The sequence below is a fragment of the Engystomops pustulosus genome, chromosome 3 (assembly GCF_040894005.1).
Source record: "Engystomops pustulosus chromosome 3, aEngPut4.maternal, whole genome shotgun sequence".
Classification (NCBI taxonomy): domain Eukaryota; kingdom Metazoa; phylum Chordata; class Amphibia; order Anura; family Leptodactylidae; genus Engystomops; species Engystomops pustulosus.
In genome coordinates, this window is record NC_092413.1 from 201911282 (window position 1) to 201926311 (window position 15030).

A 15030-nucleotide genomic window follows, 5' to 3' on the forward strand; every position below is an offset into this window, starting at 1 on the left:
CGACCGACCTCAGATGGTGACCTCTTTAGTGTTTGATTTTTATTTAGAGCTCAAAACAGTCCTTACTTCAGTTGTAAAGGTGACTTTCTAATTAACTCTTTCATGGCTGCCCGGTATTGGGACGAGAGTACAAAACCCAAGACAGACCAGTCTCTTAGTGAATGTAGAATCTCTCCCCAGTTCATTAGTGCCCAGTTGCATATATCAAACAGAACATCAGGAAAAAGGGGCGTGACAAGGAGATAGAATACTGCAATGCTATTGGCCATAATTAATTTTACCAGGACATTCTCCAAAATGGTTAATAAATCGTGCACTGTCCTCCCGGCCTTGTCCACAGACATGTTTATAGTATCCCAGCTACAGAATTTGCTGAGAATGACTCTTCTTGCTAACCAAAACAAGATAAGGGGAAGAACAGGCCGAAGGACAATCATCTATAACAAGTGTCAAGGAGAAACTTTTACAGGCAGGTTACACAAGAATGGCTGAATCGTGACATTAGCTGGACAGTGGTCAGCATGATCCCTGGCTAATACTAAAATGGCTGCTGTTTGGTTCTCTTGGTCCAAGATGGCCGCTGTAAAGGAATATATCACTAACAGTCCCCTTCGAAATTTGTAAATCTCAATGCATATAAATGATGTATGCAACTGGCACAAGTGGTTGTGATGTGAAACATAATACTATCTGGCCAAGCATCTGCTTTCCCTTTATCTAGTCTCTGTAGCTCTTGATACACCCAGATTGTTGATCAGTATTGTATGGGCCATATTACGTTAAACCCATTCAGTACAATGTAGTATCTACAACTCTTAGTATGAAGTTTCAATCCAAAATCCACATTGTAAAGACACCCAATCACTACAGTGTATTATTATTTGTTTTTCTCATCAATTTTTATGTGTAAGACAAAGACATTAAAAAAAAATTAAAAAATACTCAGTTTCATCGTGTTGTTAGCTTTTATTGGATCAACATAAAATATCCATATGGCTTGTAAAGTTTGTCATTTCTCTGTAAAATGCAAGCAAGATATTCATTGCCATAAATATGATGAGTAAAGTGACACCGTAATACTCTGTCGTAATGTAGAGGTGCAATCAGGACACCAAATGCAGCTAGAAATCCTCATAATCGGATGTAATAACAGCGCAAACGAACATCAAATACAACAAAGGAAGACGACGCAGGAAGAATAATATGGTCTCCCTGACTCTGGTCACATTGCCGGTCAGATTCTCGTGAACAAATATTGGCCATCACCTATCACATAAAGCCAGTGATGAAGGTTCTGAGATCATGATGGGAGACCTCCTCGCTGCTCCTGAGATAACTACTTCAGAGACATCTGTATTATGTAACTGAAGATTATACATCATCATCAATATGTTGACCATAATGTCAGATTGATGGACCCCTTACTATGACTAAGCATTTTAAAAACATCATTACGAAGCCTTTCTAGACGCTAGACTCAATCAAGTAATGCAACAAGGGAGGCTCCCGTAGTCTTCACCACAACTGCACAAAAAGATTCCTTGCAAGACGATATCTTTTAAAAACTTATTTCACATTCCAGTAAAAAAAGGATAATACATCACCAAACTTTCCATTCATCGTCCATAGTTTTATGGTAACATATTCTGAATGAAGCGTCTAACTGTTCATTGAGATACACGAAACGAACAGGTGTGAACCTCGACGCTATAGAGGTGACTCCTCCTTCTTCAGGGCTGAAGGAGGAGGAAGAAGAAGAAGAAGGAGTCACCTCTGAAACGTCGAGGTTCACACCTGTTCGTTCCGTGAAGCCCAATGAACAGGCCTGAAGAAGGATCAGTCACCTCTGAAAAGTCGCGGTTAACACCTGTTCGTTCCGTGAAGCCCTATGAACAGTTAGAGGCTACACTCAGAATACGTTACCATAAAACTAGAAGTTTGGTGATCTATTATCTTTTTTATCTATTATTTTTTTTACTGGAATGTGAAATAAATTTGAAGATTTTTTAAAAGATATATCAGCTGGCAAGGAATCTTTTTGTCCCCTTACTACCACTTCAATGTCTACTTTTGGTAGTTTGTATACCACTGGTCATAGGTGGCCTAAAAATAAGGAAACACAGGCGTCACCAAGTGGGATAGGTAGGCAGGACTTGCAGGCTTCGCCGAGTGTTTGTGTGTGTGTGGGGGTTTTAAAGGACACCTGTCATCAGGTCTGTGTCACTTGTCCTGTCACCTCTACCTGTTGGAGCAGCTCACAAGGATCCCATCCCAGCCTTTATCTAGTTATTTCATACATTATTCATTGTAAAATCATCTATTCTTTATTATGTAAATGAGGCTGGTCACATGGTCAGAGGCAGTGATGTCACCCCTGTTACCCCTCCCCTCTCCTCCCCCTGTTCATGTCTGTGTGTAATGTATAGTAAAGCATGGCTAGTGTGTGTGCTGCATCTGCTGACATGCTGCATCCTCCTAATATACAGGTGAGAGACACAGACATCAGCTACACATAAATCTGACATGGCTGCCTGGAGCTGCTGTATCTCTCCTAAACACACACACATGCACACACAGGCTGCAGGGGGTGCCAGTACCAGGAAGCACATCATTATACAGCCTCACATCATTATACAGGCTGTCAGTCAAGCACTGGGGGTGTGGCTGTGCCTCCCACTCATGAATAGAGTGGACAGCTTGAATATGCTAATGCTTCATTGGACATCTCACAGGTCATTTGCATACAGCTTTAGGACCTCATTGCTTAGGTTTACAGGCATGTAGAGGGACAATGAAGGGATAGAGGCAATGCTCTCTAATGGCAGTTTATGAAAATATATTTAGGTTAGGGGGGTTATTTTGCATGACGGGTTCTCTTTAAGGAGGAGTTACAGGCTTGACAGAGTGGGAGGGAGAAGGCAGGAACCACAGGTTTCATTAGAGGGAGGGACAGGAAGGACTCACGGGCTTCACTGTGTGGGAGGGGTAGGCAGGACTTTATTTTTTGAAAAATATCTTCCATTTTAAGAAAGGCTGAAGCATTTAAAAACTCTTTAGTTACTTTTTAGGGATTCAATGAACCAGAACAATCATTCTAAATGGTCCAAAGACTTATTTGAGATCAGAATCTTTATAGATTGTGGCTGAGGAGTAATTGGAGATAGATAAATCTTCAGATATTTATACAGACCTCAATGAACAGGATTCCTACAAAGCACATTATGGTTCACAAGCAAGAACAATCCTGTCTATATAAATAACTAATATTCAATAACTAAAAGGTCAGAATAGGGATCGAAAATCCCTATTCAGAGGTCATTAAACATTCCATTCATTGTATTTAATTATCTAAAGCCATCGCTTAAGACTAGAAAGGGCAGAGGTAAAGGTTCGGAGAGCTGGGTGTGTGCCCCTGTAAGACATGAGTAGAGACCCTGCTTCGGCTTTGTATCCAGAATCATGAAGCTCCTTCACTATCTCTTCAATGTTCCATGTAGAATCCTCAGGTGCTGCTAATAGATGGTTAACCAGATGCGGGTAGTAGACGGTACCAATGCATTTTACCAGTAACTTGGCATCAAGAAGAAGAGTAAGGATTTCAGAGTCGCAATTTGAGTCAGTGACCTGCAAAAATAAGAGTAATAAAATGAGTAAAAACACGTGAAAAATGGAAGATTGCACATTTTCTGCTTTGTGTAGCACAATCCTCTGTAAGGAGCAAAACAAAGCCCAGGAACAAAAGTGTCTGCTATTCATAGTAACATAACCCAGCGCCTCCTGTGTATAAGAGGCTCCTATTGCTAAAATGTAACACAGCTGGCTGCAAAAACAAATTACATAAAAAACAAAACAGTAAAATGCTATACAGTACATGTAAAATGGAGATATCACACAACACATGGGGCTCAGTCCACCCGCTCTTCGTCTAATTTTCTACTCAAGATGGAAATTATATCCTGCATCCTACATTGTGTCTAAGTTAGATCCTTCTAACATCTGAAATGTATGCTCCCCCCCACCCCCGTCAATCATAGCCATGGCTAGTTGCTAGGGGCTTCAATTTTCCGGATTGGTAGTTAGGCCGCCAATGTGTCTGGATTACGGGGCCCAACCCTTACAGGTTCACTCATCTCTATTCATCATCCATACCCATGATCCATTTCTTAAAGGGGTGCCCAAAGAGAACAATGTACCTCAAGAACCAGTGATAAGTGACTTATTGGGGTACCACCTTTAGAAAACCAACTACTCATGTAACAAGGGGTCCCATGTACCTTCGAGAATGAGGTGAAGTGATTGGGTAAGAGAGAATTCCTGTACTTCGCCATCTTTGTCAGTACTGCTGAAAATGGATAGTGTGGCAAGGTGTGACTGATGCTCCATTCAAAATGGGGAATTTGGGACCTAGCTCTTATGATTGGGGCTCGCCAGTGGAACATCCTCTATCTAAACACTTACAATTATTCTGTGGATATGTGATAAGTTTTTAATGCAATATAGTAACATAGTGCCCACTGGCATTTGGATTCATGGTCACCAGACCTAGACTTTCCAAAAACATCAGGGCTTACCAGTTTATTACTCTTGCCACATACCAGGGCTAAATTCATACTAAACATGTCAGCGTTAAATACTATTCACCATACTTGTATTGGCGTAATACAAGCAATGTTACTCAGCATGTTACAGACAGTCATGTATCATTGGGAGAAAGAAGTCAACAATCACTTTGGCCAGTTATGGGCTGGACTGGAACACCTGAGGTGAGGATTATGGTTGATCCGTGAAGCATGTGCATCATAGTGATAGCAGGAGGCTGGGTATGAGGGACAGGAGGGCAATTTGAAGAGTGAGTTTGCCATCGACTTGAAGAACACGAGAGACAATCTTCGAACCTTGCGAGAAGGAATGGAATGTTGAGCATAACCCACCACTAGATATTAATCATGGTGCCAGGCTACCTTGTACAATCCCTGATCCAACACTGGCCCTGTGCCATCAATGACAAGACCCAAGGTAGATATCTTAGCTTGCATCGGCTTCTAAGTGGTAGAAGAAAACTGGTGGATGAGCAATTGTAAAAACCCCTCCCGGTCTAATGTAACATATGCAGATGTATTATAATATATACTTTGTAGCGGGACCTACCTACATCTATTAAAATGAATCTCTTTATTTGAACTTAGTTCACAATCCCTGCAGATACTAGTCAGTAGTTGTGTATTTTTAGTAATGTCTTAGTTTTCTCACAACATGCTCGCTGCCCTACTTCATCATCCGAGGTTGAAAGGAAAAACATTAGGAAAATGACTGTTTGGTGCCTTAACATATAGGAATTGTCCCCCAAGGTGCCTTCAAAGCCTTTGTCATTCGCTTCCTTGCCTCTCGTAGGATATTGTAAGGAAATAAATAAGCCTAGTAATTACCATTTGTTTCCAAAAACGGATTAATTCCTTCACAAACTCCTAAGGGTTCCCGATATTAGATTTTTAATGCATCTAGTTTGTGAATGTTTTCAAAGTAAGATTTTAATAACATGCAAATTTGGCTTAAAAAAAACCCTCACAGGTTGAAAAAGTTTTCTTCATCTCGTCTTTTTTTTTCTTTTAAGGTAAATTTAACATTTAACATTTCTAAAACATTTGCTGTGGCAGCTTCCATTGGATTTGGGACTTGAAGCGCGTGGGTTGAGAATGAAGAGGCCTCCCACAGGTATAATAAACTCTTCCCAACCCAGTAATTTAAACGGAAAGCTCTGTATACCTCACTGATACTTATTATTAGCCGGGTTTTATACCATTAGTATGGCTGGAACATTGTTGGATATCTGTGAACTTCCCCACTGTGGGACTAATAAAGGATTATCTTATCTTATGGCTAGATGGCAAAGTATACAAGACTACAGATACAAATCAACACCAGAGAGGCAGCAGAGCAAAAAAGATTTGTTATTTTTCATTATGTATATTTTTTTCATTTTATTTTTATATTTAGCAGGACACATTGATGGTGGGAGTATGTCTGGTGGTACAATGGCTACTCCATAAATTATACACACACAAACAGTGAAACCTTTCCAGAATACCCCCTCCCTAAAAGACCAATTTTTTTCAGTGACTGAATTATGCCCACCCCCAATATTATACTCTATGAGCAAACCACCCAATTTACAAAAAAAAAACAAAACATTTTTCGTTGTGTGAAATTGGGTAGTCTACTCATGTAGATTCATGGAACCATGGAATATATAATACTGCTCTAAGAACAATACCCCAACAGGGAAGTTGTAGAACAGCTTTGAACTCACAGATGTATCTTTTTAGGTATTTATTGACTTTTTGGTGTAAAAATTGAAACCCGTAGAGCGTCTATTGGAGCATAAGGTTGCAACCTTCATTGACATCTATGGGGAAAAAAAATCACTACCCACAATGCTGTGGTGCATGGAAAGAGAATCTCTTCCTAGATGGAAGCCCATAACAAAAATATATATAATAAATATAATAAACTAAAACTGTGTTACCGTATATACTCGAGTATAAGCCGACCCGAGTATAAGCCGAGGCCCCTAATTTTACCACAAAAAATTGGGAAAATCTATTGACTCGAGTATAAGCCGGGGGTGGGAAATGCATTGGTCACAGCCTCCCCAGTATATAGCCTGCCAGCCCCTGCCCCAGTGTATATAGCCCGCCAGCCCCTGCCCCAGTGTATATAGCCTGATAGGCCCTGCCCCAGTGTATATAACCCCCCCCCCCCCGTTGTGCAGCACAACGGATGGATCGCACAGAAGATGGGGGCCGCCGGAAAGGTGAGTTTTGATTTATTTTTTTGACTCGAGTATAAGCAGAGTTTGGGTTTTTCAGCACATTTTTTGTGCTGAAAAACTAGGCTTATACTCGAGTATATAAGGTAAATTATTAGTAGGCACAAGCTATAAGAAAAGTAAAGTGGTCGATGATGGCTCTACTTTGTTCCAGATATTTTTTTCTAATCTCAGCCAGTCTCTAAAACTTAAAAAATTATCATTGAACGTTCAAAAATACCCAAAAAAGTTTTGTCAGAAGTACATTGAATCTAAAGTCGGCAATTAATTTCAAAATGTCATCTTCCTTCGAGACGTGTTTCCAATTCCACAAGAGGAGAAGAATTACTTCATCGTGAGATGTTCCAATGGATCAGCAGCTCTCGATGGCTCCCCACCGGTTACTCGAAATACCAGACCCTTTTAATATAAGAATTTTCTTATATTTTCCCCCCATCTAGAACAGTAAAAAGTTAATAAGAATAATGGTGGAAGTGAGGCAGAAAACAAGATGAACCATTCTGGTGGAACAGTCGAGTCAGTTGAAATACGTTGGGGATGCAGTCTCTGTCTTACATGACTGAAGGCTTCTTCTGAGATTTCTGAATTACAATCTAAAACAAGCACAAGTTATAAAGAAATGTGGATTTTATGGATCTGTAAGCATACAGAAGGAAATGGTGATTTTCATCACATCTTTCACATACATCAGTGTCCTGAGACGAAGGAAACTACAGCACATCTTCAGGAATTACATGGAACGCCAGGCAGCAATGACAAGTGCAATGTGCAAATGGAGGGGAACAGGCTTGGAGTATCCATACATATGCAAATCTATAAATACAATACATTGATCTACAGATGACTGCATTCACACTTGTAGACATGCCTGAATCCAAACAGGATAATGTTCTAACCGTAGAAGAAGCTTCCACCATCCATGATACTGTATCCATAGGCATGCAACCTCCACTGCTCAAGGGCAATTTTATGTTTTAGTGTTCCTTCAAGAAGATTCACGTTAGTTGCTTGGAATAACTGCAGAAAATATCAGACCAGCCATCTTTGCTTATTAGCAGTAGGTTTTTTTGTAAAAAAAAAATACTGTATATACTTTAGTATAAGCCGAGGTACCCAATTTTAACAAAAAAAAAACTGGGAAAACCTATTGACTCGAGTATAAGCCGAGGGTTGGAAATGCAGTGGTCACAGCCTCCCAGTATATAGCCAGTCTCCAGTAGTATATAGCCAGCCAGCCCCCTGTAGTATATAGCCAGCCAGCCCCCTGTAGTATATAGCCTGCCAACCCCCTGTAGTAAAAAGCCTGCAAACCCCCTGTAGTATATAGCCTGCCAGCCCTCTGTAGTATATAGCCTTGCAGGCCCCTGTACTATATAGCCTGCCAGCCCCCTGTAGTATATAGCCTGCCAGCCCCTGTAGTATTTAGCCTGCCAGCCCCTGTAGTATTTAGCCTGCCAGCCCCTGTAGTATATAGCCAGCCAGTCCCTGTAGAATATAGCCTGCCAGCCGGAGCATTGGACACAGAACAAGGCCTACGGGGGGAATCGGAAAGGTGAGTACAGTGTTAATTTTTTTTTATAGACTCAAGTATAATAGGGTTTTTCAGCACAAATTGTATATACGGTATATGGATTTTAAACTATGCAAACCAACATGAACATGTTCTCATCTAACATATTTATATTCATTACTTTGGGAAAGTCTTTCGTCTTGGGACTGTTCCTTTTCGGTAAAGGACACTTTTTTGGGGAACGCACATCCAGGCTTGATAACATTCTTAGGTTCTGTTGAGAATTTTTTTTCTGTGGGTCACATGGACAGTACATGGAGATTACAGTTATAAACTGTAGAAATTTTCAGAATAAACTGAAATTTTATTTCTTTAAAGAAGAGATTCATTTCCATATACTTTTACTGGATTACATTTTTCATACTGACTTTTGAGTACTACATGGGTCAGCTTGTACAAAGCCTTGCAACGATGGATGTGCGCCACCACAGACAGAGACGTAAGATGCAACAAGATAGCAGCCATTGTAGAAGAAATCTGTTACCACATGTTCAGATAGTGACAGGTTCCTGTAGAGCCCTATTAACTAAATGCCAACCTTCTTTTAGCTAAAGATGGTTTCCCTCACATACCCATAAAAATCAAGTTTATTATCTAATCTGGCAAAATGCCAGATCAAACAGGGGGCCTGTCCTCTCATCGTCACTCATTTCTACTCCTCACCATTAAACACTTTATGTCATGTGACCAGAGTGATGTCATCCAAGGTCCTATACAAACATTTGCAAAATCTAAACCATGTATGTACCGGATCAAATGAAGTTACAGCATGACTCCATGAACTTCTACTGCTCCCTATCCTCCATGGAACCATGCTGTGATTTAATGTGATACATACATTGGGTAGATTTTACAAATGTTAGTGGCTCCCTCAACATGGCTTTTTGCCAGGTAAGATAACAAAGTTCATTTTATAGGGATGTGAAGGAAACAATATTTATCTAAAAGAAGTGGGGCATTTAGTTAATAAGGCTCTATGGGAACCTGACACTAGCTGTATTAGTGAAAAATGTGGTGACAAGTTTCTTTTAAGTGGGTTTTAGGTGACTGGGGAAGGTGCAAAATCCAAAATGCATAACACCTATGAGACTTTGTTTATGTAGCACATCCTTGGTTCTCTCTGCTTCTGGCCCAGGCGGGAAATGGCGATGCTTTGGATACCACTATTCCCAAATACTCATTGCATGGGCAATAAAACTGATGTATCAACAGGATCACCCCCACTCATGCAAAGGTGTCTTAACACGTGCGGTTAGCCTAAAAGCTAGAAGGAGAATGGAGGATGGAAAGGAGTAGAAGTTCATGAAGGCTGCTGTGACTTCATGTGGTCAGATACATGCATGGGGTACAGTTTGCTATTGTTAAGAGGCTAAAGGATCAGAGATGATGTCACTGGTCACATGACATGGGGAGTATTAGATGGGAGGGACCGGCCGAGCAGGACACGCCCCTCAGATGCCAGGTAATATAAGATAAAAGGTGATTTTAATCTATGTAAGTGAAACAATTTTTAGCTAAAAGAAGGGTGATAGTTAAGAGAGCTCAATAGGAATCTGTCACTTGCTGTTTATGTGCAAATGTGGTGACAGGTTACTTTTAAGACAACCAATAATTATGATTGTAGAGCTTTCCAGCCATCAATTTCTAGGAAAAAGACCATTGTACTTCCAAATCAGGCTGTCTTCAGATGAACCATGGCCCATTACTGTGTTAGAGCGACGGCCTGCTAAAGAATCTTTAGGCGGGCCCGCGCCCACCTGTCCCCATTTATGAAACCTGTGGACCCTAATATACAAAGTAGAAAGGAGATTCACTGTGAATAATAGGTTTGTGGCAATGAGAAAATCAGATACAAAGTACGTCTGATACACCTGGTTAGGATTTGTTGACCTGGGGTGGTTCAACTGTGTTCCTGAAAATTCAACCCAAACATCTAATTTACCTATAGAGGCCACATTTGCCAGGCAGAAGCAATATACCATGGACTATTGGATTCTAGTTTAATCTGATAAAGAGCTGCAATAAAGTAGGGCGAGATAGTATTAAAACTAGAACAAAGTAATCGATAGCCTATCTACTTGAAACACCGGCCAGATCAGGCATCCATTAGAAGCCTTAGAGGTAAGCGGTAAAGTTCTTCCAGACACACAGTCACAGAATATCATCCCGAAATTACATGCACTGCAATGGTATTTGCAAAACTGTTTAATTATTAATGGATTTCTAACAAAGGGAAGGAGTGCAGAGTGAATTCGGCTACAGGAATAAAGAGCTGTCAAGCTGGAAAATTCTACAAAGCAGAGCGGGAGAGCTCACGATTAGATAAAAATACAGGCAGATCTGTCAGATGCGAGCAATAGGAGCTAATGAAAGAGCTAGACAGAGAAAATCCATGCAATATCAAATCCCCGATGCTGCATTAACCACCCAGCCAAGACCGCCGCCACCTCCTCCTCCTCTAATCTATGTGGGGCAACCCGGCAAATGTGGAAACCACTGTCTGTGGCTCAGGACTATCATCCAGCCTGAGGGCTTATCCACACAGATGTAATGCATCCAGGGTGCACTGACTGTGCTGCAGAATGATCCTTACATCAGACTATCCCTGGTCATATTAACACATGTAGCATCAACTGTTCTACAAAGACACATAATGGCCAAGTGAATAAGACCCTAAAAAGGTATTACAGCTTCCAAATGGTAATAACATACCCCTAAGGCTGCAGCACAGCTCCCATCTTTGTTGTATTCATCCATCCATGTCACATTATCTATATATCTATCTATAGCATATATCAATGCTTCATCTATCATCTCATGTGTATCTTTGTTAAATACATAGTACAGACCAAAAGTTTGAACGCACCTTCTCATTCAAAGAGTTTTCTCTTTGTGTCCCCTCTGCCGCGGAGGCTGAGAGTCCCCTCTGGCGCGGAGGCTGAGAGTCCCCTCTGGCGCGGAGGCTGAGAGTCCCCTCTGGCGCGGAGGCTGAGAGTCCCCTCTGGCGCGGAGGCTGAGAGTCCCCTCTGGCGCGGAGGCTGAGAGTCCCCTCTGGCGCGGAGGCTGAGAGTCCCCTCTGGCGCGGAGGCTGAGAGTCCCCTCTGGCGCGGAGGCTGAGAGTCCCCTCTGCCGCGGAGGCTGAGAGTCCCCTCTGCCGCGGAGGCTGAGAGTCCCCTCTGCCGCGGAGGCTGAGAGTCCCCTCTGCCGCGGAGGCTGAGAGTCCCCTCTGCCGCGGAGGCTGAGAGTCCCCTCTGCCGCGGAGGCTGAGAGTCCCCTCTGCCGCGGAGGCTGAGAGTCCCCTCTGCCGCGGAGGCTGAGAGTCCCCTCTGCCGCGGAGGCTGAGAGTCCCCTCTGCCGCGGAGGCTGAGAGTCCCCTCTGCCGCGGAGGCTGAGAGTCCCCTCTGCCGCGGAATGGAGGAATGGACATTAGACCAGTGGGAATCTGTGTTTTGTTCCGATGAGTCCAAATTTGAGATCTTTGGTTCCAACCACCGTCTTAGTCCAGTGCAGAAAAGGTGAACGAATGGACTCTAAATACCTGGTTCCCATCGTGAAGCCTGGAGGAGGAGGAGGAGGTGTGATGGTGTGGGGGGGCTTTGCTGGTGACACTGTTGGGGATTTATACTGAACCAGCATGGATACCAAAGCATCTTGCAGTCAATCAAGCTAACCAACTTTTTGTACGGCATAGGGTGTGGCCTCACAACGGGGGAGTGTTTGGTTTGGAAAAGGATCAGGCCTAAAGTTCATCAAATAATTGCACCAACATTTGCATATTGCTGGGTTTGTTGCCCTTCATCAGTGCGAAACAGAGTTACCGGATGGAAATATCTTAAATGGGTTGTCCACTGTCAGCGAATAATTCATAGTTTGTGCAATGAAAAGTGAGACAATGCTTGTCGTCATTCTATCCGAAGCTTTATTATTTACTTCCTGTAGATAGGAAACTGTCCCTGGTCATATGATGTCACACAGGTGCACGGCTTGTTATATCCCTGCTCATGTGATGTCACATAAGTGCAAGGCTCATTATATCCCTGGTCATGTGATGTCACACAGGTTCACTGCTCATTATATCCCTGGTCATATGATGTTACACAGGTTCACTGCTCATTATATCCCTGGTCATATGATGTTACACAGATGCACGGCTCATTATATCCCTGGTCATGTGATTTCACACATGCACACTGCTCATTATATCCCTGGCCATGTGATGTCACACAGGTGCACAGCTCATTATATCCCTGGTCATGTGATTTCACACATGCACACCGCTCATTATATCCCTGGCCATGTGATGTCACACAGGTGCACAGCTCATTATATCCCTGGTCATGTGATTTCACACATGCACACCGCTCATTATATCCCTGGCCATGTGATGTCACACAGGTGCACGGCTCATTATATCCCTGGTCATGTAATGTCAAACAGGTGCACAGCTCATTATATCCCTGGTCATGTGATTTCACACATGCACACCGCTCATTATATCCCTAGTCATGTGATGTCACACAGGAGCATGGCTCATTATATCACTGGTCATGTGATGCCACACAGGTGCATGTGTCCTTATATCCCTGGTCATGTGATGTCACACAAGTGCACGGCTCATTATATCCCTGATCATGTGATGTCACACAGGTGCACAGCTCATTATTACACACAGCTCTGATTCCTCTCTGTGATACAAGTCGTGCACCTGTGTGACATTGCATGACCAGGGACAGAGTTCGAACCACTGGAAGCAAAAGTAAAATCTTTCTATAGAAGAAAAGAGAGATCTAGTAAACCAAGAGGAATTTATACAGAAAGTAAAGGCCGTCCCCGACTTAAGGACACCCTACTTACAGATGATCCCTGGATACAAACAGACCTCCCTAATCACTGTGTCCTGTGGGGGAGCTCTCTGGAGGTTGATAATTTATTGAACTTCAGTAAAGTGTTTTTCATGACTCTTTATTACGAATCCTTGTTCCCTTGTCAACCCAATTTTATTTTAAATCCAAATGTCACAGGGACCGAAGAATAATTTGGAACCACACTTACAAAATATTCCTGTTCTGACTTACAAATTCAACTTAAGAACAAACCTATAGAACCTATCTTGTATGTAAACCCAGGGAACTGCCTGTATATTGAAAATTTGATAACTTTCTATTACACAAACATTATCAATTATTTGCTGAAAGTGGACAACCCCTTTAAATATGTAACATTCTGTGAAGGTGCTGTGTATAACTTGTACATGACGTGACCTCGGCACTTATCGCCCGGTGCAGCTTCGTTCTACTATTATGGACGTTTCTGATTTGACTACACGTCTCCAGTGTGAATCCACAGTCACCGGGTAGAAAACAAAGGGCGATGCGCGAGCGTGTGCCGGCCTATTCACATTAATATCAGGGAGAGGAAGAGACTCCCAAACCATCTCTGCTGGAATGAAAGAGGAGGCACAATCCTCGGGATCAGCAATTCCACGCCATCCTTTTTAACTATAAACATCCATAAAAGTGTCAGCAGCCCCTAACAAATGGCTGAATAATAGATGGTATCAGCAAGCAGCGCGCCATTTTACACACACAGCCGCGGCGTGAGCTGCGCCAGCACAGAGTCGCTGAATCAATAGTCTGTGATTTCCTCTGCCTGCTGCTTCATATAAATACACATTGACTCTTTGGGCTACTGCGGAGCTCAGATGCCGCTTGCATGTTTGATCCTAGAAATAAATGGATTTATGAAGCCCCCTGAGCTTTGCATCTTTGAAAGCTTTTGCAAAAGATTATGCGTGGGAGTCAATATTACATTACCCAAATAAACCCCCCACAGAGACATCTCTGTATAACTACAGACTATGGGGGCCAAGTCACTGACATCTATAGAGGAGTGTTGGGTCATGCCGCACGACGGGAGGGCGTGATTGCCTATGGTTAACGTCAGATCCTGTGTTATCTGCCTCCAGCTTTATAAAGGGGCGTGGCCTGTTAGAATGAGAGTGGCAACTGACCCCGCCCCTAATCTATGAAAAGGGATTTCTATAAAACAGGACTGTCAAAAAAGCTGTCATAAGATAACAGTGAAAAGCTGTAATACTTGAAAAAAAATTTTTTTGTAGGGTTTACTATGAAAACTCCACTGCAAAATGTGATTATTCATTCCCAACCATTAAAGTTTCTCCACTTAGGTGATGAATATTATACCAGGCACCCACACAAATATAAGAATACTGTGGCCCACGCAGAGAGCCTGACTTTGCATAGTGGTTGTGCTTTGTGTTGCGTCGTAGCCCCATTCCCTCCAAAGGGACTGAGCTACAAACAGATCATGTGACAAATGGATGTCATATCATAGGACTTTATAGCAGACGTCACATTTTCCTGGAGCACCACTAAACTGCTTACAAGTGGTGGTTCTGGGGTCCGGGTCCCTAACATTCTAGCAATGATCGACTAAATTATTAAATTCTAGAATATCACTTCAATTCTTCTAACTTCCTGCATTTGCTGACCTTTTGACAATTTTCCAAAATGTATTTGTAGCAGTTTCTCAAGGGTAAATGATGAAACCTATGTCCTGGGCGACACACGTTGGGTGTTCTCGCTCATGGAAACGGACTGGTAAATGTGTCGTC

The 15030-nt window shown here is 42.4% G+C and overlaps 1 protein-coding gene across 3 annotated transcripts in view; it reads right to left on the reverse strand.

Moving 5' to 3' along the window:
• Window positions 1–946: 946 nt before the first annotated feature.
• Window positions 947–15030, reverse strand: part of NBAS (NBAS subunit of NRZ tethering complex) — a 415971-nt gene continuing 401887 nt past the window's right edge. For all 3 annotated transcript variants that reach the window (XM_072143606.1, XM_072143607.1, XM_072143605.1), the window contains one exon: window positions 947–3624. In XM_072143606.1, the coding sequence (XP_071999707.1) occupies window positions 3349–3624 (276 nt within the window). In that variant the 3' untranslated portion in view covers window positions 947–3348. The remainder of the gene's footprint in view (window positions 3625–15030) is intronic.